At 44.5% G+C, this 27370-nt stretch overlaps 1 protein-coding gene across 5 annotated transcripts; it reads right to left on the bottom strand.

Moving 5' to 3' along the window:
• Positions 1–4930: 4930 nt before the first annotated feature.
• On the bottom strand, positions 4931–17245 carry LOC137633454 (serine/arginine repetitive matrix protein 1-like). Of its 5 annotated transcripts, none has more exons than XM_068365746.1 (3): positions 17095–17245; positions 9842–9985; positions 5740–9393 (listed from the first exon to the last, which is right to left on the bottom strand). In XM_068365746.1, the coding sequence occupies exon 3, from the start codon at positions 7102–7104 to the stop codon at positions 6145–6147; it is 960 nt and encodes a 319-aa protein (XP_068221847.1). In that variant the 5' UTR covers positions 7105–9393; positions 9842–9985; positions 17095–17245; the 3' UTR covers positions 5740–6144. The 5 variants fall into 3 exon arrangements, with proteins under 5 accessions (XP_068221848.1, XP_068221847.1, XP_068221850.1 ...); XM_068365745.1 differs by having other exon boundaries at positions 9829–9985; XM_068365747.1 differs by having other exon boundaries at positions 4931–9393; positions 9829–9985.
• Between the last annotated feature and the right edge of the window lie 10125 nt (positions 17246–27370).

Genomic DNA, 27370 nt, shown 5'->3' on the forward strand with positions numbered 1-27370 from the left:
TCCGAGACTACCATCTCTCTACTTGGTGCACCCCAGTACCAGAAGAGACAACCAGGAGACTGGTCCTGCTCTCAATGAGACGTATCATACGAAGAGCACCTCTCCCTTCATAGCAGGAGGATGTGTAACCTTACCCTCAAACACTTGAGGTGTTGGGTTCAGAAGGACCGCTCACCTAGAACCAGTGCAAGAGCGGAAACCGACCCAGAATGTACCAGTTAGCAGCAATGACCATCCATTGCTCCTTCCCGAAGAAGAGCGATCATTAAATTCCATGGATCTGTACCGAAAGGTCTTCCTAGGCGACATTCCTCTTCCCGAAAAGGAAATGTCCGACAAAGAAAAAGGAGGAGGAGGAGGAGAGAGAGAGAGAGAGAGAGAGAGAGAGAGAGAGTTGGTAGTTCTCCTTGTCAATGGTTCATGCGCCCTCTTGCAGGAGTAAATTACAACAGCTTCCTCGCCAAATACAAAACATCTACACTGGAGTTTTGTCGCAAGGGAGCACAGGGACTGCTTTACACAGGGGTCACACCCAGTGACACTCTGGCGGTGTCAAGCACACCCGCCAGACGATAACTTCAAAACAGGCGGGTAGGAACGATTGAACATTCAGACAAAAACGAGTAAGTCCCTCACGAAAGAGCACTACCACAGAGCAAGAGTTGAGTTACGGTTCAAGAACTTCAAAGTCTTCCTGATAGGAAGAACGTGAATGAACTCCTCAGAAGGGGAACTGTAAGTCACGCCCTTAGCAAAGGTACGCAACAGATTGAGAATAAAAGGTTTGTATCTTCAAAGGAATTAAAGTCTCTTCACCAAATGCTTACCTTTCGGTGTGTTTCCACTCTCACAGAGAGAGGGGTAATGCATAGCAAAAAGAAAAAACCCAATACTTATCACAAAGGAAAGTAAGGAAAGGTCCAGCAGTAGGAAGATGAGAGCAGAGACAGTATATACGTACATACTGGTTGCTGTCGAAGAAATGAGTGACGTGATACTTGTTAATGACTCAGAGGCCATTTCAGCCTAGCTGAAGACATCCTCTTAATTAAATGATGAAGAGTTTATATCAGCATAGGAACAGAGACACTATTACTAACTATGGCAACTCCTAGCAGAAACTCCATACCATCTATACTTCATCAATTCTTAATATAAAAATATGACAAATTCGTAGATAATTTGTATTTTTCCTAACTATACAAACCTTAGCTATTTACATGGGGTAATTACTTCGGCGTAGCTGAATGACGAGCCATAAAAGTTTTAACGAGGATTTACTACCCCGCTGCTAGTTAGCGGGGGGTAGGGAAGGGTAGCTAGCTACCCCACCCCTCACACACACCGGTGAATGCTTCACTTTACTTAGAGGTAGGACTTATCTTGGGGGACAGGGCTGGCAGGCACATATGTGTAAATAGCTAAGGTTTGTATAGTTAGGAAAAATACAAATTATCTACGAATTTGTCATTTGTTCCGTAACTGAAATACAAACCACGCTATTTACATGGGGTGACTTAACCCTTAGGAAGGGTGGTAAGTACCCTGCCATACTGGCTTTGGCTTGCCCGGGGACCCCGAACTCGAGTGTGTAGAAACTCAAGAGGTAAGGGGTCCCAGCTCCTCACTGACAGCTGTGAAACTACTGCGGCCTACGTAAGCTGTGTGTGAAGGTGAGAAGTGACTCGTCCTAGGAAGTTGACCTGGAGTTCTTCAGATGGAAATCTAGGCTAAGACTCTCCCAATACCACCTCGTCAGGGTATGGGGATGCGACAGTATTAACTTAATACTAGGAACAAAAGGGAACATGGTTTACCTGCAGTGGTTTGAGGTCAGCTGTACAGAGAACCCAGGATGCTGCTTTCCCCAAGGGAGGGGAGGATGAAGAAAAGAATAAGGGCCAGGCATACCTTTTCATTCATGCAGACTAAAACCGGGTAACAATGCCCTCAACCCTCTGCTACTTGTCCATTAAGGAGCCTGAGGTTTAAACCAGCTGTTGTGCAGCCACCACAGGGCTGATAGAAAACCTATCGAGCCTCCTGTGGGTCACGTCTTGCAGGTAGTGGGCTGTGAAGGTCGTCTGACGCTTCCAAACCCCTGCTTGTAAAACCTGCGTCACTGAGTAGTTCTTCTTGAATGCCAGGGACGAAGCGATGCCTCTGGCATCATGTGCTCTAGGGGGACGTGACGGAGGAGGGTCTGGATTCAGGGAATGGTGGATGACCCTGCGAATCCATGCTGAGATAGTGTTCTTAGTGACCCTCCTCTTCGTCCTTCCGGTGCTTACGAACAATGCCTGCACCCGAGGACGAATTGCATCTGTTCTCTTAAGATAGAGCCTCAGACTCCTCACTGGGCACAGTAGGAGATGGTCTGGGTCATCTGTTACAGAACGAAGACTCGAAATCCGGAAAGAGTCGAACCGAGGGTCCGGCAATCCTGGATTTTGAGTCTTAGCAACAAACTCAGGGACGAATCTGAACGTTACCTCACCCCATCCCCTTGAATGGGCGATGTCATACGAGAGACCATGAAGTTTGCCGACTCGCTTGGCCGAGGCCAGAGCGAATAGGAACACCGTCTTCCAAGTCAGGTGGTGATCAGAAGCCTGGCGTAATGGTTTGAAGGGAGGTCTCTTAAGAGACCTGAGAACTCGAACCACGTTCCATGGAGGAGGTCTTACTTCTGACTGAGGGCAGGTAAGCTCATAGCTGCGTATGAGTAGGGAAAGTTCTAACGAAGAGGAAATGTCTACTCCTTTCAGCCTAAATGCCAGGCTTAAGGCTGAGCGATAGCCTTTCACCGCCGGAACCGAAAGGCGCATTTCCTCCCGTGAATACACGAGGAACTCCGCTATTGCTGGAATAGTGGCATCAAGTGGAGAGATACCCCTTCCATGACACCAACCACAGAAGACTTTCCACTTCGCCTGGTAGACTCTGATAGAGGACTTGCGCAGGTGGCGAGACATCCTGTCTGCAACCTGTTGCGAAAATCCTCTCTCCGTGAGGAGACGCTAGATAGTCTCCAGGCATGAAGCCAAAGCGACGCTACGGCTTTGTGGAAGATATTGCAGTGTGGTTGTCTGAGTAGCTCGTGTCGTGGGGGGAGTTCCCTCGGAAGCTCCGTCAGGAGCTGTAGAAGGTCCGGGAAACATTCCGCGTGATGCCATAGCGGAGCTACTAGAGTCATGGAGAGATTGACCGATAGTCTGGTCTTGTTGAGCACCCTTCTCATCAGACAGAATGGTGGGAAGGCGTAAACGTCGATGTTGTCCCACCTCTGCAGAAAAGCATCTTGCCAGAGCCTTGGGGTCCGGGACTGGAGAGCAGTACAGGGGCAGCTTGAAATTCAAGGCTGTCGCGAACAGATCTACTGTCGGGGAACCCCACAAAGTCAGGACTTTGTTGGCTATCTGAGGATCCAAAGACCACTCGGTACTCACTATCTGCGTCGCTCTGCTCAGACTGTCGGCGAGCACATTCCTCTTGCCCGGAATGAAGCGAGCCGAAAGTGTTATCGAGTGGATTTCGGACCATCTCAGAATCTCTACTGCAAGATGGGATAGCTGTTGAGAAAAGGTACCTCCCTGCTTGTTGATGTAAGCCACTACCGTGGTGTTGTCGCTCATCACCACTACGGAGTGGCCCGCCAGGGTCCGTTGGAACTGTTGAAGGGCCAGGAAAACGGCCTTCATTTCTAGCAGGTTGATGTGGAGGTACTTTTCTGATTCTGACCAGAGGCCTGAGATCCTTTGGTTCAGAATGTGGGCCCCCCACCCTTCTTTTGACGCGTCCGAAAACAGAGTCAAATCCGGGGGGAGGACGAGAAGATCCACTCCCTTTCGAAGGTTCACGTCGTTCAGCCACCACCGAAGGTCCGTCAGTTCCGTGGATCCTATAGGAACCAGAAAGTCCGGAGAATCAGAGACTTGATTCCACCGGGACTTTAACCGCCATTGGAGGGATCTTATCCTGAGGCGGCCGTTCGGGACTAGATGTGCCAAGGAGGATAGGTGGCCTAGTAGACGTAACCAGGATTGGGCTGGAAGCTCTTCCCGCCTCAGGAAAGGTTCTGCGACCCTCCTCAGCCTTGCTATCCTGTTGTCTGATGGAAAGGCTTTGTGGAGATCGGTGTCTAATATCATGTCTAGATATACCAGTCGTTGCGTTGGAAGCAGAGAGGACTTCTCGAGATTTACCATGATCCCCAGATCTTGGCAAACCTCCAAAAGCCTGTCCCGGTGTCGAAGAAGGGTCGACTCCGAGTCTGCTAGGATCAGCCAGTCGTCCAGATAACGGAGGAGACGTATGCCGTTCCTGTGCGCCCAAGACTAAATCAGTGTGAACACTCTGGTGAACACCTGAGGTGCTGTGGAGAGACCGAAACAAAGCACCTTGAACTGGTAGGTCTTGCTGTCTAGGCTGAATCTCAAGTACTTCCTGGAAGACGGATGGATTGGGATCTGGAAGTACGCGTCCTTCAGATCCAGTGTGCACATGAAGTCTTGCGGTCTCACTGCAAGTCTGACCGTGTCCGCTGTCTCCATGCTGAACGAAGTTTGTTTGTTTGACAAACTTGTTCAGGGCTGAGAGATCGATGACAGGTCTCCAGCCTCCAGACGCCTTCTTTACAAGAAAGAGTCAACTGAAGAAGCCTGGGGAGCCGTCGTCGACCTCCTGGAGAGCATCCTTCTTGAGCATGGTCTCGACTTCTGCCCAAAGGGCTAACCCCTTTGCCGATCCCGTGGCATAGGAGTTCAGCGACACTGGATTCGCTGTCAGGGGAGGTGGAGATGTCGTGAATGGGACGCGATGACCTTGGCCGATCACGGAGACCGTCCAAAAATCGGCCCCAAGTTGCTGCCACCTGTGCACGCAACTTTTTAGGCATCCCCCCACAGGTGGACACGCGGGGGGTTTGCCGATCCTAGCGCTTGCGGCCACGGCCGCTGCCCCTAGGATTCTTTCCTCCCCTAGAGGACTTGACGTGCCTTCTGTCCTTGGTTTGAAAGGGCTGCAGCTTAGACACCCCTGTCTTAGCTGCCGGAGCCTGCTTCGGTGTCTTGCGAGGCTGCTGTTCCTGTTGAGGCGCTGGAGGCTTGTAGGGCCGAGATGTAAGGGCCCTCTGGAGGAGAGAATCCTGATTCGATCTCCTCAACCTCTCAGCTGTTTGTTCTATCTCCTTGGGCTCAAGCAGATCTCTCCCAGTAATGGAGGAGTGCCTGAGCCTGCAGACATCCACGGCGGGAACCTTCGGATGGAACCTCTCGGTCACTGGGTCGCGACGCTTGAGGATCGAGTTAGCCCACAGGTTAGTAACCTGGTGAGCGAGGAACTCGATTGAACGCGTGCCCGAGAGGAGGAAGGTCTCCAAGGCCTTCCTATTGCTCTCCTTGGACAGATCCTCAGAGCGCAATAGGATGCCCAGAGATCCCAGCCAAACGTTCAGCCACGAAGTTGCCTGCATGGCACGCTTCGTGACCTTCTCTAGGCTCAGGATCTCCGACGCCGAGAAAGTCACCTGCCGAGCGGAGAGCTTCTCGAGAGGAGTTCCCCTGGTCAGCTCTTCCACAGAATGGTGAAGTGGAAGAGCCATACTGGACTCCCCCATGATCTCAAAGTACCTCCTCTGATGTACTCGAGGAGGCGGGAGGAGTTTGTGCCCGGCAGAAGAACGACCGGAGGAGGCGAGCTCGGAGAGCTGGGCTTCGACCCTGTCCCTGGCCCCTTTCACCCCTTTGGACCAAGGCAAAGCTGCGCTGGACTTAGGGGGTTTCTGGGTGCCGTAGACTTGGTCTAGTACCGTGTCCTTGCCCTCAGGAGGGGCAGTCTCTGGGTCCTTAAACTTGTTGAGTTGCCTCATCAAGCTTAGGACCTGCCAGAAAGCGTGTTCTGACTTGAACTGGTCTCCTCCTTGCGGACTGGCAGCTAAGTCTCCGGTCCCCAAAGGCTCATCTTGGGGAGACACGTGGACGTTCTCCCGGGGTCTGGTTGGCTCTAGACGGATCCTGGATGACAATTTAGGAATCGTCTTGGAGTCCTTGGGCTCCCTCCCAGGAGGAATACAGGACTCCAGCAAAGAGGTCTGGAAGGGAGCTTCCTCGCGAGAAGTTTCTCTCCTAAGAGGAGGGGTTCCTCCTATTGGTGCCGTGGGGGACAACCCTGCCTCGCTGGACTCTCCTGAGGACGGAAAACCTCGTCCACGGGAGAAGGAGCCTTCCTGACCGACCTCTTGGGAGCCAACTTCTCCCGAGGAGAAGTCATCATGAAGTCCACTCCTCTCCTTCTCTTCAGCGGGGATGAGTCTGCCGTTGGTTTAAGTCCCAAATCAACGAGGGCAGGCTTCACAGCCTGAACCACTGCGTTCATTATGTGACGGAACCAAAGCTGACGGGTAACTGACGCCGTGTCAGTTATCCCTGCTGGAGGGAAGGGGATCTCCTGACCCTTCGGAGTGGACGCCACGGGGCCTGCCTGAAAAGAAGAAGAAAAAGAATGTTGCATGGACCTCTCCGTAGATTCTTCCTGGTCCTGATCCTGGTAGGTAATCCTACGCTTGCGCGGTGGCGATCCAGAGGCCGATCTGGAAGTCCGCGTCCCTATCAGTTGGCCGCGTTGATGATCCCTGCGAGAATGGGGATCGCGGCGGCGCTCGCGCGAAAAAGCATTCAAGGGATCGCGCGCGGGCGATTTCCGAAGCACGGGCGGATTGCCGCGTGTAGAAGAATGCACGTGGGCGCGTTCGCGCGCGGGCGAGATGGCGCGTGGGAGCGCAGGCGAATGGACGCGTTGGCGCGCACATGAAGGTGCGCGCGGTCGCGTAGGTGAAGGGGTGCGCTGAAAACTAGGCGACCGCTGGCAGCGCATAGTAGAATGACGATGTTCGGGCGAGAAAAGTCGCGAGCGACTTGGCGAGAGTTTGCCAGGCGGAGAGCGCTGGCGCGTTGGCGAGCGATGTCGCGTGTACTCCGGAGAACGACGGCGCGTACCACGAACAGGCAAACGACTGCGCACAGGCGATTTATCGCGCGGGCGAGTCGGAGACCTGGGGCGTTCAGTCTTAAGAGGGCGTTGGCGCTCAGGAGAGCGTTTGCGCATAGGCGACTGATCGCGTGGGCGCGCAGGTGATCGTTGACGCTTAGTAAGGTTACTGCGCACATCTGAAGAGATGGAGGGAGACGAACGCGCAGCCGAACGCTCGCGAACAGGAGCTCTAGATGAGCGCTCTGGAGAGCGTGTGCGCTGTTGCGCCGGAGCAGAAGGCCTTGCCTAAGTCCAGATCTGGCGATTGTGGACGCGGTGGTGATCGAAGGCGCGCTGGGCGCGCATCAGGAACAGGCTGAGTAGTAGCGCGGCTGCGCACAGGAGAACGTAGGTGCGCCTTGCGCACATCAGGAACATGAGGGCGCTGTTTCACAGGAGACCTGCGAGAAGGAGAGCGCTGGCGAGCAGGAGAGCGCTGGCGAGCAGGTGATCGCTGCCGAGCAGGAGAGCGCTGGCGAGTTAAGTCCGAAGACTGTAACTCTGGAGAGCGCTTGTGCGCTACTGCACGCGAACGCACAGGTGGGCGCGCAGGGGAACCCTGACGCGCAAGGGACTTACCCACACCGTGAGTAGAGTCCCTTTTCCCCGAAGGGATCGGTGCCTGTTGGATAACAGGGTGAGAAGGCGCCCAAAGCGCATCTGCAGCCAGGAACGGAGAAGGCAGGTCGGAAGATCTGGCAGGCGTAGGAGATCGCGAACGATCTGCGGAGAGGTCAAGGGACGCTACTGCGACGGTCTGCTTCTGACGGGGGGGGGCTCCTCCTCAGGGGAAGGATCAGGAGAGGAAGAACCAAAGAGGCGCCTCCTAACTTCCTTATAGGGAGAAGGAAGTCCTCTGCTGCGGAGAGGCCGACGGGCCTTACGGCGAATACGACCTCGAAGAAGGGCGTCCAAGTCATCAGTCCTCCGAAGAGGAGTCTCTGTCAGCGCGCTCCCCCTAGGGGGAGACCCGCCCGCAGGAGAGACCGTGGGACTCCCCTCCCCCCTCGAAGGATGTTCGGAGGGGGGCGGAGAGCCTTCAGCAACGTCCGCAACAGGCGCAGCATCAAGGGTTTGACCAGACCCGTCGGAAGGCTCTGCCAAGACAGTGTCGACAATATCCGAAGGGAATATCTCCGGTATTACCGGCGACTGTTTGACCGCAGCCCCCAACTGGATCAGGTCAAACAGGGCTTCCTTGGAGGGCGAGCCCTTAAGCCCCAAGGAAGCCCAAAGCTGGAACAAATCATCATTAGACACAGTTTGGTCATATTCATTAAAATCCAAAATATCCTCCCCCGGAGGAGAAGAGGGAGCTGCCACGCTAAGGGAGGCAACGCCCTCTCCCGCACCCCGAGGTCGGGAAACACCACTAGGGCCTGTGCTACCACTCGGCAGTCTCTCATGAGAGACCGATCGAGTGGGAGCTTCGGAGGAGGTTCGGGCGGCGGAAGAGGAGTCCTTAGAGCCTTCCTTCTTCAAGGTTGCCCCTGAAGGACAACGGTCTTTCTTGGACTTTTTCTTACGCCGACGGCCGAACTTCTCCCACTGGAAGGCAGACCACTCCCTACACTCACTGCAAGTATTCTCCCTCTCACACCGTTGACCTCGGCACTGCGGGCAAAGGGTGTGAGGATCGGTGTCCTCCGCTGACATGAAGGTCCCTCAAGGGCGGCCAGCGAGTCCAGGGCACTTGCGCATAGCGATGATAACGGTCGAGGCCAACTTCCAAAACACACAGAATCTAGAAAAAGCAAAAAACAAATTAAGGCTGTCAACAATGAGGACGAAGACAGAAACGTCTGTACATCGTCCGAGCCAAAAGTGAAGTGAGACAACTCACCAGTGTGTGGGGGGGGGGGGGAAGGGGTAGCTTGCTACCCCTTCCCTACCCCTGCTAACTAGCGTGGGGGTAGTTAACCCTCGTTAAAAATCTAATTTCTCGTCATTTCAGCTACGCCGAAAGTAATACCCTATGTAAATAGCGTGGTTTGTATTTCGGTTACGAAACAATGGAAAATAAAGACAATGAAAAATTTCAAAACAATATGACAGCAACGGTATATTATTTCCAAGCCAAATCCAAACCAATTCAGAGGAGTCTTTCTGTAATTATGGACGATTTCTCGCAAACGTTGTACCGATGACAAAGATATACTTCGTAAGAAAGTTTCCTTCAAAGTAAATATAAGGTGACTCCCCCTCTTAACAGTAACTTTCTCTAAAGGCGTAGCCAACGTAAGAACCTTGCGGACGGCTTTTTCCAACTCTGGTAAACCAATATGTTTTAAAATGTCCCCCGTCTTAACTTCGGCGGCGCCTTCCCTGGTCGAGAAGCGGACGCTTCGAGGTGCTGCCCCCATTCTGGATATGAGATGAATAGAAAATGGAACCAACATAAATGAGACTTGTATATTTTGACATTGAAATAAAGCTTTCATATCTAACTCCAACACATATGAATGCGCTCAACTTACAAAGTTCATAAGGTATAAGAAGCTGTTTTTAAGTCAAATTTTTAAACATTTTCAGTTGTAAAAGACAACAAATAGACGCGTTTCATATTGCAAATGTCATCTTGGATTGAATTATATAATGATGTTTTATTATTAAAGTGTTTCATTATGAACTATGGATAGGATTTCAGTTGGATTTGTGGTGGCATCTCTGAAGGTTTGCGAGTTGAGGACCATCTCAGTTTTCAAATCCACATGTTACCAATATTCGTATTTCCCATCAAGTAACAGCCCCACGATGGTAACACGTCCTTTCAAAAACGCAAAAGAAACTGACAATCACCACTTCTTCTTACTCAACTTCCCCAATGTCATGAATGAGGTTGCTGTGCGCTCTCTCGTCGTCGCTCTCCTGTTCGTCGTCGCTCCCGGCCAGGTCCTCCTCGGCCAAATCCGCCGGGCCGGTGATGGAGAGACTGGCATCCTCTTCCTCCTTTTTCCTGCCAAGAAAATGGTAAAATTATAAGCTGTCAGGGCTATGGAGGCCATTCAACATAAGAAAAGAGTGGAAGGAAACCGGGGAGTCAAATCTAACATGTTAAGCAATGAGAAGGAAAAGAGGTAACTATTATCATTATTATTGTTAGCTGAGCTACAACACTAGATAGAAAAGCAGGATGCTACAACTATAAAGGCTCCAACAGGTAAAATTAGCCCCATGAGGAAAGGAAATAAGGAAATGGATAAATTACAAGAGAAATAATGAACCATTAAAATACCTTTAAGAACAGTAACAACATTAAAATAGAACTTTCATAAACTATAGAAAAGGGATTTATGTCAGCCTGTTCAACACCAAAACATTGGCTGCAAGTTTGTACTGTTGGTGCTACCCACTTCCAAGCTCATATATGTACTGTCCTTTGGAAACATTTTGACAAAATTTAGATTAGAAATAACTTGACTATAGGTAAAACACAATACAGTAATGATTCAATAATAAATAAACAATTTAATGAGACCACAGCGTTAGAATTCTTAACTCACTCGAGGCTGACCCGAAGGTTTTGATTTGATCTAAACTACACATATAAAGTATTCATCTTCCTAATGTATATATTGTGCATATTAATTAATATATGACGAATTTGAAAATAATTTGTAGTTTTCCTTCCTATAGAAACTTGAGTTCTTTACATAGGATGGATTATCAACGAGGCTGGAGTATATGACAATTAAACTTTTATAATAGTTACCCAGCTGTAAGCAGGTTCTGCTTGCTCACTGAGAACTCACTCTGATTGCAGCCGGGACTTCTAGTAGGTAGGTGATGGTGGGAGAGTACAAGTAAAGGACTCGGGTTCGTTTAGTTAGGAAAAATGCAAAACATCTCAAGCTTACGCCCTTTACGTAGGAGATTTATCTTTAGGTGAGAGGAAGACCATATTGAAACTGGATGGCTACTTATCCTGGGTTACCAAAACACAGGACCTTATGAGCAGTGCAGAGTTAAGGTTCTTTACACCTCGTGCACAGGTGCAATACAGGCTGCGGAGCGGAATATCTGTGTGTGTTAACCTTGAGGCATATATATATATCAATGGGATTGCCTGGATACAACATACTCCCCCTCGTAAGGAGTGTGTGAAATAACACTCCGTGTCTATATAATAGAACAGCTGCAGGCTAGGTGGGGTTTAACTTCAAGAGATTCGATTCCAGCTGACAGGGTTTCCAATGCTGTGCCCAAAAGAGAGGAGAGGATGAAAGGAAAGGAAAGGACCAGTCAACCTTCCCTTTCATCCAAGTGTACCACGTAACCTCCACCCTCAATCCGATGCTCATGGTCCTGTGAGAGGAGCCTGGGCAACTATACCACCAACCGTGTAGCTACTACAGGTCCCAGCGCAAAGACGTCTAGGGCCCTATTGGTTAATTACCGCAGATGATGGGCCGTAAACGTGGTCTGTCGTTCTCAAAGAATGCCATGGTCGTGCTGACTCCTCTGACAACACGAATTTTAACCCGTGTTTTCCTTTGGGCAGAAGGTGAGGGTGATGAATGAGTTGTTATCATCATCATCTCCTCCTACACCGAGTACAGTCATTGAATTTCCTTAGCCAAGGGGAGATTGTATTTAGTCACCTTTACTCTCCCTGTGATGGTGACATTGCAAGTGCCATGGATTTATCAGTGTCTGTTTAAAGCAGCACTTTAGTGGGCCTCCAAAGGACACAGGAGCAGCTGATCCGAATTGTCGGTTATTGTTCCAAGACTCATGACCTGAAGCAAAGAAGATCTGGAACTGGGAACTGACGGATTCTGGGATTCAGCTTCAACTTCTGGGTAGAAGGAGGACAAGACCTATCTCCGGCATTCAACATGAGCGAAGCTAAAAGTGCAAACGGGAAGTTCTCTAATCTGTTTCGAGGATTATAAGGAAAAGAAAAAAAGTTTTTGAGGGTAAGATTCCTGACAGAGGAAAGCCTCAGTCAGGGTCAGGTCCCAATCAGCAGTACTATATATCTGTTGCTTCCAATTTAGAGCTCTTGTGAACGGGTCGATTGCTGTGGAATTCCATAAAGTCAGGATCCTGAGGATGTGATCATTTTGATCCAATGATCTGCATCTCCCTCCTCAGCTTGGCCGTCACAATGTTCTTCTTTGCCTGGAATAGAGCAGGCTATCAGAGAGATAAGAGTTCAGCACCGCCCACCCAGGAATTTCTGTTGCTAACTGGCAAAGCTGAGAGATATTGTACTTCTTTTTTGATAACAGGGCTTTCGTCCCTCCGGTGGAGTTGTCGTCCATCGGCACAACCGAGTGCCAGAGCGCTGGAACGCGAGGAGAGTTGCTCAATGTTCCGACATGTTGATATGGCATCGACATTGTCTCACCCACCCACCATACCAGGTACTGTAGTCTGAAATCCTCCCCTATCAGAACTAATGACGGAGGAGGGAGGCTGTCTTGTGCAGGTGGAGACGACCATTCGGAACGAGACGTCCCAAGGTTGACAGATTATCCAGCATCTTATGCCAAGGCTACAGGGTATACTGTAATAGCAGATAGAGCTGTTGATTGAAAGGGATATTCACCTCTCAAAAGTGTATGCTGCCAGTCTGTCCAAGATGGGACACTACAACTGTGTCAATGTCAATATATGGGCAAATAAATATTTTTGGGCATTAGAGGTGACCTCCTTGAATACGTCTTGCCTTTGGTTTTTTACCGAAGCCATATCGGTACCAATGTGCTCTGAAGTACTGTACAAAATAATGTCTATGCATTTTATAAAAAAAAATCATCTACTCACGGATGTAGTCTGTTGCCAGTGAAAAAAGACTATGACATATCATATGTATGAACACAGTGCCTCATTTGTCTAGGCAAGAGGTTGCCTTGGGGTTTAGTAGCCTGATGAATATCTATCAATTTTTCTTTTTTAAATTGGGGGTCTCAGTATGATCGCAGCCAAATGTATGCATGATGACAGCTGACTAAAAATAGAGCAGAGTAAGGAGGGTCACAGATGGGGTGTTAGTCCCGTCCCCCCACTCCCCCCATCAGGTATGACTAAGAACATGGCAACGTAAGGGGGTTCCCAAAGAGGCGTTAGCTGCCATTAGGTAGGGACACGACTTGTAGGTTAAGTAGGGGTGTTTAAGTTGAGGTTTTGCTGAACAACAGACAGTTTTTGTAGCACAGCGGCCTTGTCTTATGAATGGCCAGAAAATGAGAAGAAATTCCTGTTTTCTATGCATGCAGGAGAACCTGGCCGCTGATCTACAAAGGCTCCTTAAATTATTTCCGATTTTATATTTTTCTTCAAAGGATGGAAAATATAGATATTAGTAAAATCCATTGCATCTCTCTATTCTACCAGTAATTTCAAAAGTACCAAAACCTGAAAACAGTAAAAATCAAAACAGGATTAGTTCTCAAGTTCTACTGGGCATAAAAACATCGTTAATAATAATAATAATAAATTGTTAATAGCTTGTGTGAGGGTGGCATATGACCACAATGAGTAGGGGTAGGGAATCCTAGATTTGCAGTAATGGAAGGTTCAACATTTACTATTGGAGGTGCACGGGTATACAATTACCGTAATTGAAGAATAATTCCATATTAAGGTGTACATTTATTAGGGATGGTGCACAAGTAAACAATTACCGTGATGGAACATAATAGTTCAACATTAAGGTTTACAATTACCAGTGCTGGTGCACGGATAAATAATCACCCTAATGAGGTAAAACAAAAAGCAAATTCGATAGCTATTTACCACAATTAAATGTAAATACTTACCGATACCACTATAAGTAACCATCAAAATCTCCTATCATTCACCCTAACCTAACCTAGGATATCTAGTCTTTATTCACTCACAGTATAACTCACTAACCTTACAAAGTCATCAATGATTGTGAGCAGTCGCCTCACTACCCCAAACCAGACTTAAAATTAGACAGCCGACTTGGTGAGAGATAATCTACCAACGGCCTTTGTAGTTTGTTGGGACAGAGTGAAAAACCCCATTTTACAGACACAAGAACATCACCTAACCGCATGTTTCCTACCTAACCTACCCTACGAGCCGTATCCTTAGACTCCCGTACTCTCATCTCACCCTGTCCCAACGAACTACATTCACCCCTAAAAACCGGTAAAGAATAACTGTAGTATGATACAGTATATTAATAAAGATATTACGGTATTTTGAACGTTTCTCATAAGAATACTTGGGGAAAAGTGTTTTTCTTTCAAAATATGGACATTTTAAGGTAATTTTGTATATTATTACATTGTGTGACTACGCACAAGAAATATATGATTTCCTATAGCAAATAACGAGATTTAACCGATTTTGATGACCATTTCAATCGCAAACAAACAGATCAACCAATTCGGTTAGTTATAAGTTGACGAATTGGTTGATGTTATTACGGATGAAATGAATGAGAAAACCAGTTAAATCACGATATCTACTATAGGAAATCATATATTTCCTGTACGAAATCACACAATGAAATACAATACAAATGAACCATATAAATATTAACACTGTGGACATATATACTGAGTTAAAATATATAAACAACAGATGTCGGGGACGATAACATTAGCAACGTTACCAATGGTTGACAGAACTACCAACGATGACGAATGGTACACAGTGTTACCAACGGCACGATGTCTATACTAGAGGTAGAAATAAATTTTTCCATACGAAAACTAAATAATACTTCCATAAAACTATTACACAATAAATAAAGAGTACCAAAAGGCCACAGAACCTAACAAACCCACCTAACCTTGCCTAGAAGTACCCCGGTCACAAAACACATATAATAAGAATGGGGGAATGACTTACCTTGATACACAGAACTACCAACGACACGATGGCATTACTAGAGCTAGAACTGCTAAATATCTCCTCAGATATATTCAATAATTTCTCCATATAACTGGTACGAAATATATAAAAAGTACAGAAAGGCCACAGAACCTAACAAACCCACCTAACCTTGCCTAGAAGTACCCCGGTCACAAAACACAAATAATGACTATTGAGGAATGACTTACTTTTATGAAGGAAACGTCGAAACTTGCTGGACTCGGAAGGAAGAGACAAAATCGCACGACACTAGGGGCAGTTTAAACGTTGAGGAATAACATTGTGAGATTTAAGAAAATGGTCAACATAACCTGAATTATCAACAAAATCACCATGGAATTGAGCCACTGCTTTTAGATACGGAATGCTGCAACCGGTACAAGTTTCTATAATATGTTCCATCTCAAAATACGGGAAAAAAAACGCACTAGTAACGAAGGACGAGTAACTAGGTCAAAGGTTAAAACGGGAAAGGCAGGGGAACAATGGGTCGGAAAACAGCGCATACAGAGATAAAGGAAGGGGGGGGGGGGTAGGGAGATATCTGAATAGGCCTAGAGTGATGATTGGTTAAGGGAAAAACAACGAACAAAAGAGTGAAAACATGAATGAACTAAATACGGAAACTAGACGAAAGAAAAGTTTTATAAAACACAGAGGAGAGAAAAGGAACTAACCAACAAAAATAAATACAAACAATATAGGAAGATAAAATGGAATGAACGGTAAATAATAGAGAATGGGAATATAAAATGAGATCATACCGAGAATTAACTGGATAAAAAAACTAGTCCAGGGTAAGTATTTATGTGAAACCGGGAAGGGATAAAGAAATAACTCAACAAATAAAACCAATATAGGAAGGTAAAATGGAATGAATGATAAATAATATTGAATGGGAATAAAAAATGAGAAAATAACACTAATAAAAAGAGTAAAAGGGGGAGTGGAAACTCCTGCGCAGGGGGGGGGGATATATGCGCAGATCGGAAACTGATGAAACGAACGTACGTACAAATGGGAAAGGAAATAACCATACAAATAAACCCAATATAGGAAGGTAAAATGGAATGTATGATAAATAATATTGAATGGGAATATAAAATGAGAAAATAATACGGTAATAAAAAGAGTAATTTGGGGTTATATATGCGCAGGTGCGAATGGACGAACGAACAAATGGGTGCTAATGTTAGCAAGGATCGCTAACATATGATCTACATCAGGAATGGAATGCTAACATTTAAACTACATCAGGCGTTGGCAGCACTGGTTACTGTATTACTACAAGAAATAACCTTTGAAACGGCTCCTCCCAAATATATCCAGGTATACTGATTTGTCTTTTTCTACGGTTATAATAAATACCAGAAAGAAATGTATAGAGAAGAAAAGGACTGAATTACGGTTATATATCGGTTCCCCAGTATGTTTTCCCCACCCAAAACCCCGAGTTCCCACTGGGGGTCCCCCATTATCGGCGGATATAGATGTATATATATTTCTGTAACTATTCATTTGCGACGGGAACGAGTGTTATTTTCGAAGGGAGCGTAATTTTTCCTATAAGAAAAAGTAGTTGGAATACTAGGATACATTGAGATGTAATAATATACAATGAAACCCATTTTAATAATCTAGAAGTTATGACTGATAAACCACATTATAAAATGGAAGTAAAAACAAGAACACGGAGCCTTTGTATATCAGCGGGCAGTTTCTCCCGCGTTGATTAAAAATGGACATCAACTAACCTAAACTTTCCCCCCTAACCTAACCTATAAGCAGTGTCCTTACATACTTACCTAACGGGAGGGGGGGAGGGGGTTAAACGGGCCCCTGCAACCTCCTTCCACTGCCGTATTCTGTTAGCCATAATAATACAGGTGGCCGTTATCATACATACACCCCCAAGAATACTACCTAGCTTAAGGTTCCTCACCTTAGCTATTTACCTATGGGGTGCACCGACCCGCAACGACCAAATCGTTACCTTAACCTAACTTAGTCTATAGAACTTGTAAAATACATATTCCAAGCAATTATAACCATTGAAATATTACACTAGAGTAAATTAAAAGCACAATTAGTCACAAAAGCATCATAGAACGGAAACACGGTCAAATAACGTAATCTTAGGGGATGAGCCACTCAATATGTTAAATGGCCTATTTATCATTAAATAAACACAAATTTCACTATACTAACCACAAAGTTGAAATCTTAACCTTCTTCATCTTGTATATTTATGTATATTTGTAAATTTGTCTAATGAATATTTCTTAAAATGTTAAAATCATTTTATGGAAACTGGCTGCGATACATCGAACATGTTTGGGTTACCGTAGTAGTAACAGCTGATAAACACGAGTAACTTTTGTAACGGCTCTCCTCCGACTGAGTCCACATGAGCAAGAACTCAAAAAAGGAGTAAAAAGTAAAGTAGCAAATGAAATTAAAAGAAAAGTAAAAGAAAGCCGAGATGAAAGAACTCAAAAAAGAAGTAAAATTTGAAGTGGAAATGAAATTAAAAGAAAAGTAGAAGAAAGCTGAGATGATATAACTAAAAAAAAGTAAAAAGTAAATGAACAAATGAAATTGAGAGAAAAGTATAAGAAAAGAAAGCAGAGATGACAAAACTGAATTTTGTGAATGCTAATGGTAGAAAAGATTACATAGGAGAATTAAACACTATTATCGTTTCCAGAGGCCGTGTAATAGTTTTTTTTTTTTTTTTAATAACTCCTAAAATAACTGATGGATTTCCATGATATCAAAGCAGGGAGCGCTTCATACAATGGCCTAATTTTGGGAAATGCTGTGCATTGCCAATTACGTTTCATTAACTTTTTTTACTTAAGAAAATAAGGCTAAAGCCAGTCTTAGCCACCCACACATTCGCCAAAGTGATGACGTCCCTCAGTGACGTTGTTATAACGTTTCTTCCCCTGTACCTCCCATCCCCCGAATTGTTAAACGCCTGTTTAACTCCATAGATAATTGTCATATGACCTCCTACCCCAAGCAATACGAAATTCTTTGTCAGTAAAAGTTCAGCATACTTTAGACTTTACCTAAACACAAGACCAACGTTTCATATCTTACCCACTCACTTACATTGAAGATCAAGAATGAGACTTATGACAGGAGACGAAAGAAGCCATGCTAACCCTACACTTCGCACTTCAAGCGAGTGTTGGTAAAGCAATAGAAATATAGTTTTCTTTAGGTTAAGCCGTAGGACTCATTCTTCTATACAACACAGGTTACTCGATACATCAATTGCCAGGAAGAAAATGACAGAGAGCATTGATTGATATAATTTATGATATCAATTTCACCAGAGAGAGTAGCTTGAATTCCTTAGAAGGTAGACTTCTAAAAGATGTTTCATATAAGGGCATTGACATCGGCCATTTGATAAATTTTGAAATCATATACAGTATATATGAGGTAGTAGGTTGGCCAAGGCACCAGCCGCCCGTTGAAATACTACCGCCAGAGAGTTATGGGGTCCTTTGACTGGCCAGACAGTACTACGTTGGATCCTTCTCTTTGGTTACGGTTCTTTCTCTTTGCCTACACATACGCCGAATAGTCTGGCCTATTCTTAACAGATTCTCCTCTGTCCTCACACACCTGACAACACTGAGGTTACTAAACAATTCTTCTTCGCTCAAGGGGTTAACTACTGCACTGTATTTGTTCTGTGGCTACTTTCCTCTTAGTAAGGGTAGAAGAGACTCTTTAGCTATGGTAAGCAGCTCTTCTAGGAGAAGGACACTCCAAAATCAAACCATTGTTCTCTAGTCTTGGGTAGTGCCATAGCCTCTGTACCATGGTCTTCCACTGTCTTGGGTTAGAGTTCTCTTGCTTGAGGGTACAATCAGGCACACTATTCTATTTAATTTCTCTTCCTCTTGTTTTGTTAAAGTTTTCATAGTTTATATAGGAAATATTTATTTTAATGTTACTCTTCTTAAAATATTTTATTTTTCCTTCTTTCCTTTCCTTACTGGGCTATTTTCCCTGTTGGGGCCCCTGGGCTTATAGCATTTTGCTTTTCCAGCTAGGGTTGTAGCTTAGCAAATAATAATAATAATAATAATAATATATATATATGGCTAGTAGTATATTGCAATATATCATGTACTTATTAAAGTCATACTTTTCTTATCGATTTATACTAATTTTCAGGCGGTTTCTTTCTTTCTCTCTGTTGTAAATGGTGAAGAGTTTCAGCGCAATTGTAGTTTTGCAATGGCGAGGACAAAGCAACATATTTGCCATGACTAAAGTCGAATCTATATGAAATAGTTCAGAGCTACTACTACAACTGCTGCCGATGATTAGGCCTACCTTGGATGTACTAAAAGGGCTCTGAGGTAGGACTCTAGGAGTCGAAGTCGGTGAAATTATTTCTGAATCCTGCTCCAGTCTTGCCCCAATAACATCATTCCAAATATACAACTCTCTCAAGGAAAAATGATTGTTTTCTATTTCTACTAATGTTTTTATTTTATTTTATTTCTTAGTCGCAAATCTAAAATTTGTAGGAGTCTGAGTAGGTTCCACACCCCTGTTTTAAATCTCTTCTATTATATTTGATAATTTGTGTTAACTATCTAATCATTATCTACCACCATAAAAGATTTTATTGCTCTACCGGCTCATTTTATATGTGCAGTACACAGTCTTTTCTAACAGGGATTTACTCGGTAGCCTAATAACAATGGGAATGAAGGAAAGAAGGCAAGAAGGAAGGGGGGGGGGGGGGGTACTAGGATAGCCATATGTGTAAACACAGAAGGAGGGTTGGGGGAACCTCTGCGTCACAGTTACGTGATTAAGTACCACTTCTTCGAAACGCTCTGAAGGAAGGGAAGAAGTTCCTCTTTTTTCTAAGAGTAAACGGGTTAATTAAACACATCTGTCAATTCATTGTACCACCAAAAATTAGGCCAATGGTTGAAACATTCATTGCTGTAGATTCATGGAAATTCACAGGCCGGTTTGTTAGATATTTGTGATAAACACTATTACACGGCCTCTGGGAATGTTAGGGTAGATGTACGGGATTAAACAAATGCAAATTTACTAATTCTTTATATCTATCAGTAATATTAGGTTGAGTAATAAATACTCAACCTGTCAAAGATATAACTTATCATCTAAATTCACAAAGTAACCATACAATGTGTTGTTGTTGTTGTTGTTGGGGTATTAAAGCCAACACTTGTTGTTGGCACGGGCCTTTCCCTTGGTTGGCCCGTAGGTGATCTGTAAAAATTTTTTTAAGGTAGTTGCATTAATGGAAATTTGAAAGGTTTTTAGTAGTAGAAAAAGATGTGGATAGGGTAAGGATGATGGTGGTAGTGGTAGAGGGCCATCATTTCTCGGATAGTGGTAGTTTGAAAAGTGGGGGTGTAAGGCTTTTGAAGATTAGAGAAAAATTGTGCAGGTGGGGTTGTCCAACCCTTTACTCCCTAGGGTCCCTGCAGAGAGATTTTTAGTGGTAGATTAGTTGAGAAGTGAAAGGGGGTGATGTGAATAGAGCCTTACAATGAGGGGATGAGATGGTGCATGGAATGAGGAGGTCTTACCTTGGTGGAGGTAGTGTTGAAAGCAACTGTGCATGTGTGTCTATGCTTTCGACAATTGCTTTTGCCAGTGTGGCTGCCTCTTTCATGGCATGTGGTGTGTTGGTGTCTACAAGTAGATCACCTCGTAGCTGTGCTGTTTCTCTGCATTCTAGTAGATAGTGCAGGAGGGCTTGTTGTGGTATGACATCACAGTGTTCACACCTTCTCTGGATGTCATCTAGGAGTTCCCAGTTTGCTTTGTAACCCAGCCGGAGTCTGTGTATACATACTGCCAGTTTTCTTGGGGTGTATCTGTCTATGGGAGGGGGTTCTAGTTCCGATGCCCATTTGTACCATGTTGCAGAGGGAGAGCCATTCTCTATCCTCATATGTAGTTCCTTGATTAGGTTGTCCTTGAGCTGTGTCTTTATTTTGCTTTTGATTTGTTGCAGTGCAGGCTGTATGTGCACCTGTACATTGTGAATGTGTTTGGTGCTTTTGGCTAGCTCATCAGCCTTTTCATTCCCTGGTATCCTGATGTGACTGGGGATCCAGTTTATAGTTACTAGTCTGTTTCTTTCATTATGTTGATGTAAGAGGATTTTAATGTCCGCTATCAGGGATTTGTTTTCTTTGTTTTTGTCCTGCTGTAGGGCCTGCACTGAGGATCGTGAATCAGTATGGATGACTACTGGTCCTTCCTCATTTTCAATAGAGTATTTTAATGCTTGCTGTATTGCGACAAGCTCTGTCTGCAGGGTGGAGACATTATTGGATGTTCTCCAGCAAGCTGTGAACTTGCAGGAGTGAACTGCCGCTCCTGCTGTTTGGGTTCGAGGATCTACTGTACCATCAGTATAGTAGATCTGTGCCCCTGTTGTTTCTACAGAGGTTATAGCTGCTTCTGCTGCGTTTCTAAGTTCTTCTATTGTGCAGTTTTCTTTTGCCCTTGGGAGTTTGGTGTAGTTGAATTTAGCAACTTGTTTTTTCCATGGTGGAATGTGTATTGTACTTTGTGCTGTGTCAGGTTTTAGTTGTAGGATTGTTTCTGTAAGGCCAAGTCTTTTGATGTTATTGCTATGGTCTTTGCCATAAGAATTTGGGGTTTGCACTTCAGGATGTTTGGATAGTTCCTCTCTTACTCGTCTTTTGGTGATTGAGTCTCTGTCTGACAGGAACATCTTTGCAACTATACTTGCATTTCTTAGTGCAATTCTGTCTTCGAGGGTTGGTAGTCCGGTTTCCAACCTTAGGTTGCAAAGTCTTGTCCACATTGGGGCTCCCAACATGAGCCTCATGGCATTGTTTTGAATCACTTCAATTGTGCTTTTTTGTAGATCTGTTAGTCCCAGGAGTGTTGGGGCGGCATAGTCTACTAGTGATCTGGAACAGGCTAGATAATATTTCTTTTGGACGTGTTCATTTGCTCCATCCTTGAGCCTGCACATATATCTCATAGCTGTATTTCTGGCATTTGTTCTTTCCTTGAGATATTTTATCTCTTGCTTGAAAGTGAGCTGTTTGTCTATTATTACCCCGAGGTATGTGTATCGGTCCGCCCATTCTAGCGGTTCCATTCCTATTGTGAGTGGTTGTACGGGGTTTGGGGCTTTGATTGTCATTGCTTTTGTTTTGGCAATGTTAATTTTTAGTCCAAGCTCATTGGATTTGTGGCTGATGGAATTGAGTGCTCTTTGCATTTTTATTGTCCTGACTGGCCCTCGAGCTATTACACACACATCATCTGCATAGATAAATATATTAACTCCTTCAGGTAGCTGAAGTGAGGCTATATTTTCCATGAGGATGTTGAAAAGGAGGGGGCTTAGAATTCCTCCTTGTGGCGTAGGGCCTACCATTTTCCAATTCATGATATGTGGATATCACTCCTTGAAATTTGACTCTGGCTTGCCTTCCTAGCATGTAGTTTTTAGTCCATGCTAGTAGGTGTCCTTTGACTCCTTTTTTAGCTACTGATTGCAGCACTGCAACTGGGCTTGCAAGCTCGAAGGCTTTTTCAAAGTCTATGAAGACTATTGTTGCCTTGTTCTGATTTATGCAGCTTAATACATCTGTGATGCATTCAGAGGTTCCAATTCCCTCCTGATATGCATATAGCTGCTTGTTTAGGGGGCCAATTTTGTACTTTAATCTGTTTAAGACCATTTTTTCTCCTGTTTTTTCTATACAGGATACCAAGGCTATTGGCCTAGGATTTGTTGGATCCTTTGGCTTGGGGATTGGCTGTGTATCTTGTTGTCTCCAGGTTTGAGGCCTTATGTGCTCTAGGTGTGTTTTGTTTAGTAATCTTAGGAACGCAGTTTCTCCTGCTGGACCCATGTGTTTGATCATTGTGTAGGTGATTTTGTCAGCTCCAGGTGCAGTGTCTTTCCCTGTCTTTTGTACTGCTCTTAGCTCCTCAACTGTGTATGGGGTGTCTGTGTCATCCTGCTGAAGGCAGGCTGTGTTGATCTCTTACCATCTTGATGGCGCCAGTTACTCTTGTTGCATTCTGGTTTCGGGGGAGAGATTGATTGACAGTGTTCTGTTTGCAAAGGATGTTGCAATTCTTTCAGCCTCCTCATGTGGGTGTGGGTGTGTGGCAATTGGTGTCTTTCTCTTTTTTCCGGCTACTCTGCCTAGCCATTTCCAAAGCTGAGTTAGAGTGATGTATCCTGACAGGCTTGAACACCATTCCATCCATTTTTCAATTCTGATTTCATGGATTCTTTCATTTGTTTCAGTTCTGACTGTTTGTAGTAGCTCTCTGTTTTCTACTGTGGATCTTCTTCTGTATATTTTTGTGACTCTGTTTAGTCTGGTTTTTAGTCTTCTGACTTCTGGGCAGTAGTACCAGGAGTCTTTGTAAGTGTAACTACCTTGTGTTGTTTTTAGTGGCATAGCTCTGTTGGCTGCATTGTGAAAGGCCTCAACTAGGTCTTTTTCTAGTTGATCTATGTCCTCTGGAGGAACGTAGCTGATTGCCCATTCCTCTATGGTTGTTTGAAAGCAGACCCAGTCTGCTAGGTCCTGGTTCCATCTTGGTGGGGGTGGTGGGATTGGAGGTAGTTGTTGCAAGTCCAATTCTGTCACTGTGGCAAAGTGATCACTTATCAGGGTCGAGTGTACTTGCCACTTGGTTAGATGTCTAATGGCTGTTGTGGCAAAAGTCAGATCCAGTCTACCACCTCTTATGTGTGTAGGTTGCCCTGTGTTTAGGAGGGAGACTCCTTCAAATTCATCCAGGGCGAAAGCTATGTGTTCCCCTGAGGGGTTTGTCATTGATGGGGATGATAGTATGGGGTGATGTGCATTAAAATCCCCGCAGATAATTGTTGGTGTTCTTTCTGTGTGAGCAAAGAGTTGAGTTAGTTGTAACTCTCCTGTATCCTCCCTATGTAATTTTCTGTATATGTTGTATATGTCTATTTTTTGAATCAGTAATGTTATTGTTACTGCTAGTGTCTCTATGTTGGTGCCACAGGGAATAGGGTTGTGTAACCTTGTTGTTGGTATGCTAGTTTTAACTAATGTAGCTAGGCCTCTGTCTGTGCCTATCTGTGGTGCGATGTAGGCATTGTAACCTGGGATTTTTAGTTTCTTTCCTGCTGGAAGATTGGTTTCTTGTAGCAGGATGACATCTACATTCTCAGTTTTGCATACTGCAATTAGGGAGGAGATCTTTGATCTAACACCGGCTGAGTTCCAGTTCAGAACTCTTACTCCATGGTGTAGGTTGAAGAGTACTGTCTTGGGTTCCTAGGGGCAAAGGCAATTGCCTTGACCTCGGAGGATGAAGTGGATGAGGTGGATGGGGTGAGTGTGGATGATGGGATGATGGATGGGGTGAGTGGTATGATAGGTGCGGGGACTGAAGTAAAGGATGTGGAAGGTACGGGTGATTGAGGTGATGGAATGGTAGGTGTGGTTGGTGAGGAGTGAGAAGTGATCTCCTGGATAGCAAGAGAGGGGGATTGGGAGGACTTATTCTTGGAGAGCAAGTCATTTAGGACTTGTTCAATGCTGGTTGCAATTGTCTCAGCATTGATTTTTCCAGTCACGGCCTGTGTGACTAGTTCAGTCAATTTATCCTTTAGGACCGTGGTCTTTATGAAGATGGTCCTGGGCAGTGGTTTTGGTCCTTCAGTTGGAGCCCTGGAGGTAGATCTGGCTCTGGGTTTTGATAATGATCTGGTTCTGGTTCTGGAGTTGGAGTGCCTGCTTAGCTCCTCCTGGGTGTAGAATCTCCTCCTGGGTAGAGGTTTGGGGGCCGCTCTTCCTCTTGATGGGTCCCTTTTGTCTTTGGGGAGGGCAGCAATTACCCTTGCTACCCTTTCAGGGCATCCCCAGGCCATTGCTGTATGCCCTTTCTTGCAATTAGAGCACTTCTTAACGGTGGGTATTCCAGCAGCCTTCTTGTCAATGCACTCCTGTGTGGGGGATGCTTAAGGCTGCAGATAGCACAGGTTGGGACCTTTGCTTGGCATTGGTCCTTGTGATGCCCAAACTTCTGGCAGTTGTAACATCTGAGGGGATCAGGGTAATACTTGTTGACCATGAAGCTGCCGAAGATGCCTAGATCAACTCTTCGTGGGTGTGGACCCTTAAATGTCACTAGTATGGCTTTGGTAAGGAAGCCTGCCTTGTTCCGCATGCGTTCTGCTGCAGTGATGTTGGTTAATTTTAATAGGTGGCTTTCCATCATGTCAGTTGGGTAGCCAACCACAACTGCTTTTTTTAATTTTTCCTCTTCTTTAAGCTCTAATAGCTTAATGTCTGAGGTGCTCCGTAAGGTTATCAGGGCTCTTGTGTCCCTGGTGGATATGGTCCACTGTCCTTGCCTGTTTGGTTTGGCAATCATTTTTATGTTTTTATGTTTACTTTCAAAGGCAGCAATAGCCTTGAATGCTATAATATATGGATGCTTAGGTAGGAAGTTCTATTAACCATAATAATTACCTGGAACAGAGATGAATAATCGTTAGTAATTATTTCTCAGCTGATCCCATCTGACGTCGTCGAATATAGCTTGATGGGTAATAATACGTTGGTATTATAAAATATACTTTTAATGTATAAAAGACTACATTATGAACTTCACTTTGTGACAGCTGACTCCCAAGTGCATATGGAGCGTCTTACACAAATCTCATAAACCAAAACATTGCTAAACAAAAGAGCATAGCTCTGAAAAGACTTAAATCCTACTCCAGTACAAATCATAAAGAATCACATCTTATCTGAGGTAATCAACAAATGTTTGAATCCTAATACCAAAACAAATCATTACTCTTATGTATAAAGCATAACATGTCTTATTCATGCAATATGATGCAATGTTGTGCAATACCTGAAACACTTGAAACAATATAGTACATTACAATAATACATAACAGTCTCCTCCCCCTTAACTTGACATTGTAAAAATATTCATAAATCTAATCTCTCAGGGGGCTTTCCTCTGTTAATCCTATTAGGAAGCACTTTAACCTCATCTTGTACTGGTACATGAATTGGTTCTGAATCTACATTGGATGTTGGACCATCTTGGTTAATACTTGACTCATTTGATCTAACTACTTCTTTAAGTTTCTCATCTCTAACACTCACATGCTCTACTGTCTTTCTGTTTAACGGCTGTAATTGATCAACATGACGTTTTACAACATTATCACCAACACGAACATCATAATGTAAATTTCCTATCTCTCTTACAATCTCTCCTGGTACCCACTTCGCTGGAGTGTTGTACGATCTTACCATGACATCAGACAAAGGTAAAAAATGTCTTACATTAGGAAGCTTTGCTACTTGTTTATACCCTTTATCTTCTAAATCACTTTGCAAACTTGGATACAACAAATCTAACTTACACCTTATCCTCCTTCCCATCAACAAATTTGAGGGTGCCACGCCTGTTGTGCTGTGCGGCGTTGTTCTATAAGACAATAAAAATTTTGACACATGCAAAAATATATTACTTGAATTTGCTTTTCTACACTTCATATTGTGTTTAAACGTTTGGACAAATCTTTCAGCCTCTCCATTAGTGGATGGATGATATGTAGCTGAAAATGTATGCTTTATACCATTGACATTACAAAATTCTTTAAACTCTTGTGAGGTAAACTGTGGACCATTATCTGTAACAATTCTTTCTGGAATACCATGCGTTGAAAAAATTTGCATTAACTCTTTTATTGTGGCGTAAGACGTTGTTGTCTTCATTGGGATAATTTCTGGCCACTTACTGTAAGCATCTACTACTATCAAAAACAAATAATTCAAAAAAGGACCTGCAAAATCTATATGCACTCTTTGCCATGGATACCTGGGTAACTCCCACGGGTGCATTCTAGCAAATTGAGGATTGTTTTGTTGCATAACACAATTCATACAATTATTTATATAACATTCCACATCTTTATCTACACCTGGCCACCATACAAAAGTTCTCGCAATTGACTTTGATCTTACAATACCTTGGTGATCAGCATGTATTTCAGACAAAACCTTATTTCTCAGTGAATTAGGAATAACTACTCTGGAACCTCTCATCACTATTCCTTGTGTCACACTCAGTTCATACCATATATCCTTATACGGTTTACAATTTTCCTCCTTTCCACATAAGTCCCTACCTGTCATTAAACTCTCCAAAACCTTACTAAGTACTGGGTCTTGCTTGGTACTGTGTGCTACATCTTTTGCAGTAATTGGTACATTATAAACTGAAATTAACAGAACACTGTCATCATACTCTTCTGGAGCTTTGTCTACGGGTAATCTGGATAAAGCATCTGCATTACCCATATTTGATGTTGGACGGTATTCTATATCATAGTGGTACGCTGCTAACGTAACTGCCCAACGTTGTAGTCTTGCAGCTACCAACGTAGGTA

Source organism: Palaemon carinicauda, chromosome 43 (genome assembly GCF_036898095.1).
Source record: "Palaemon carinicauda isolate YSFRI2023 chromosome 43, ASM3689809v2, whole genome shotgun sequence".
Taxonomy (NCBI): domain Eukaryota; kingdom Metazoa; phylum Arthropoda; class Malacostraca; order Decapoda; family Palaemonidae; genus Palaemon; species Palaemon carinicauda.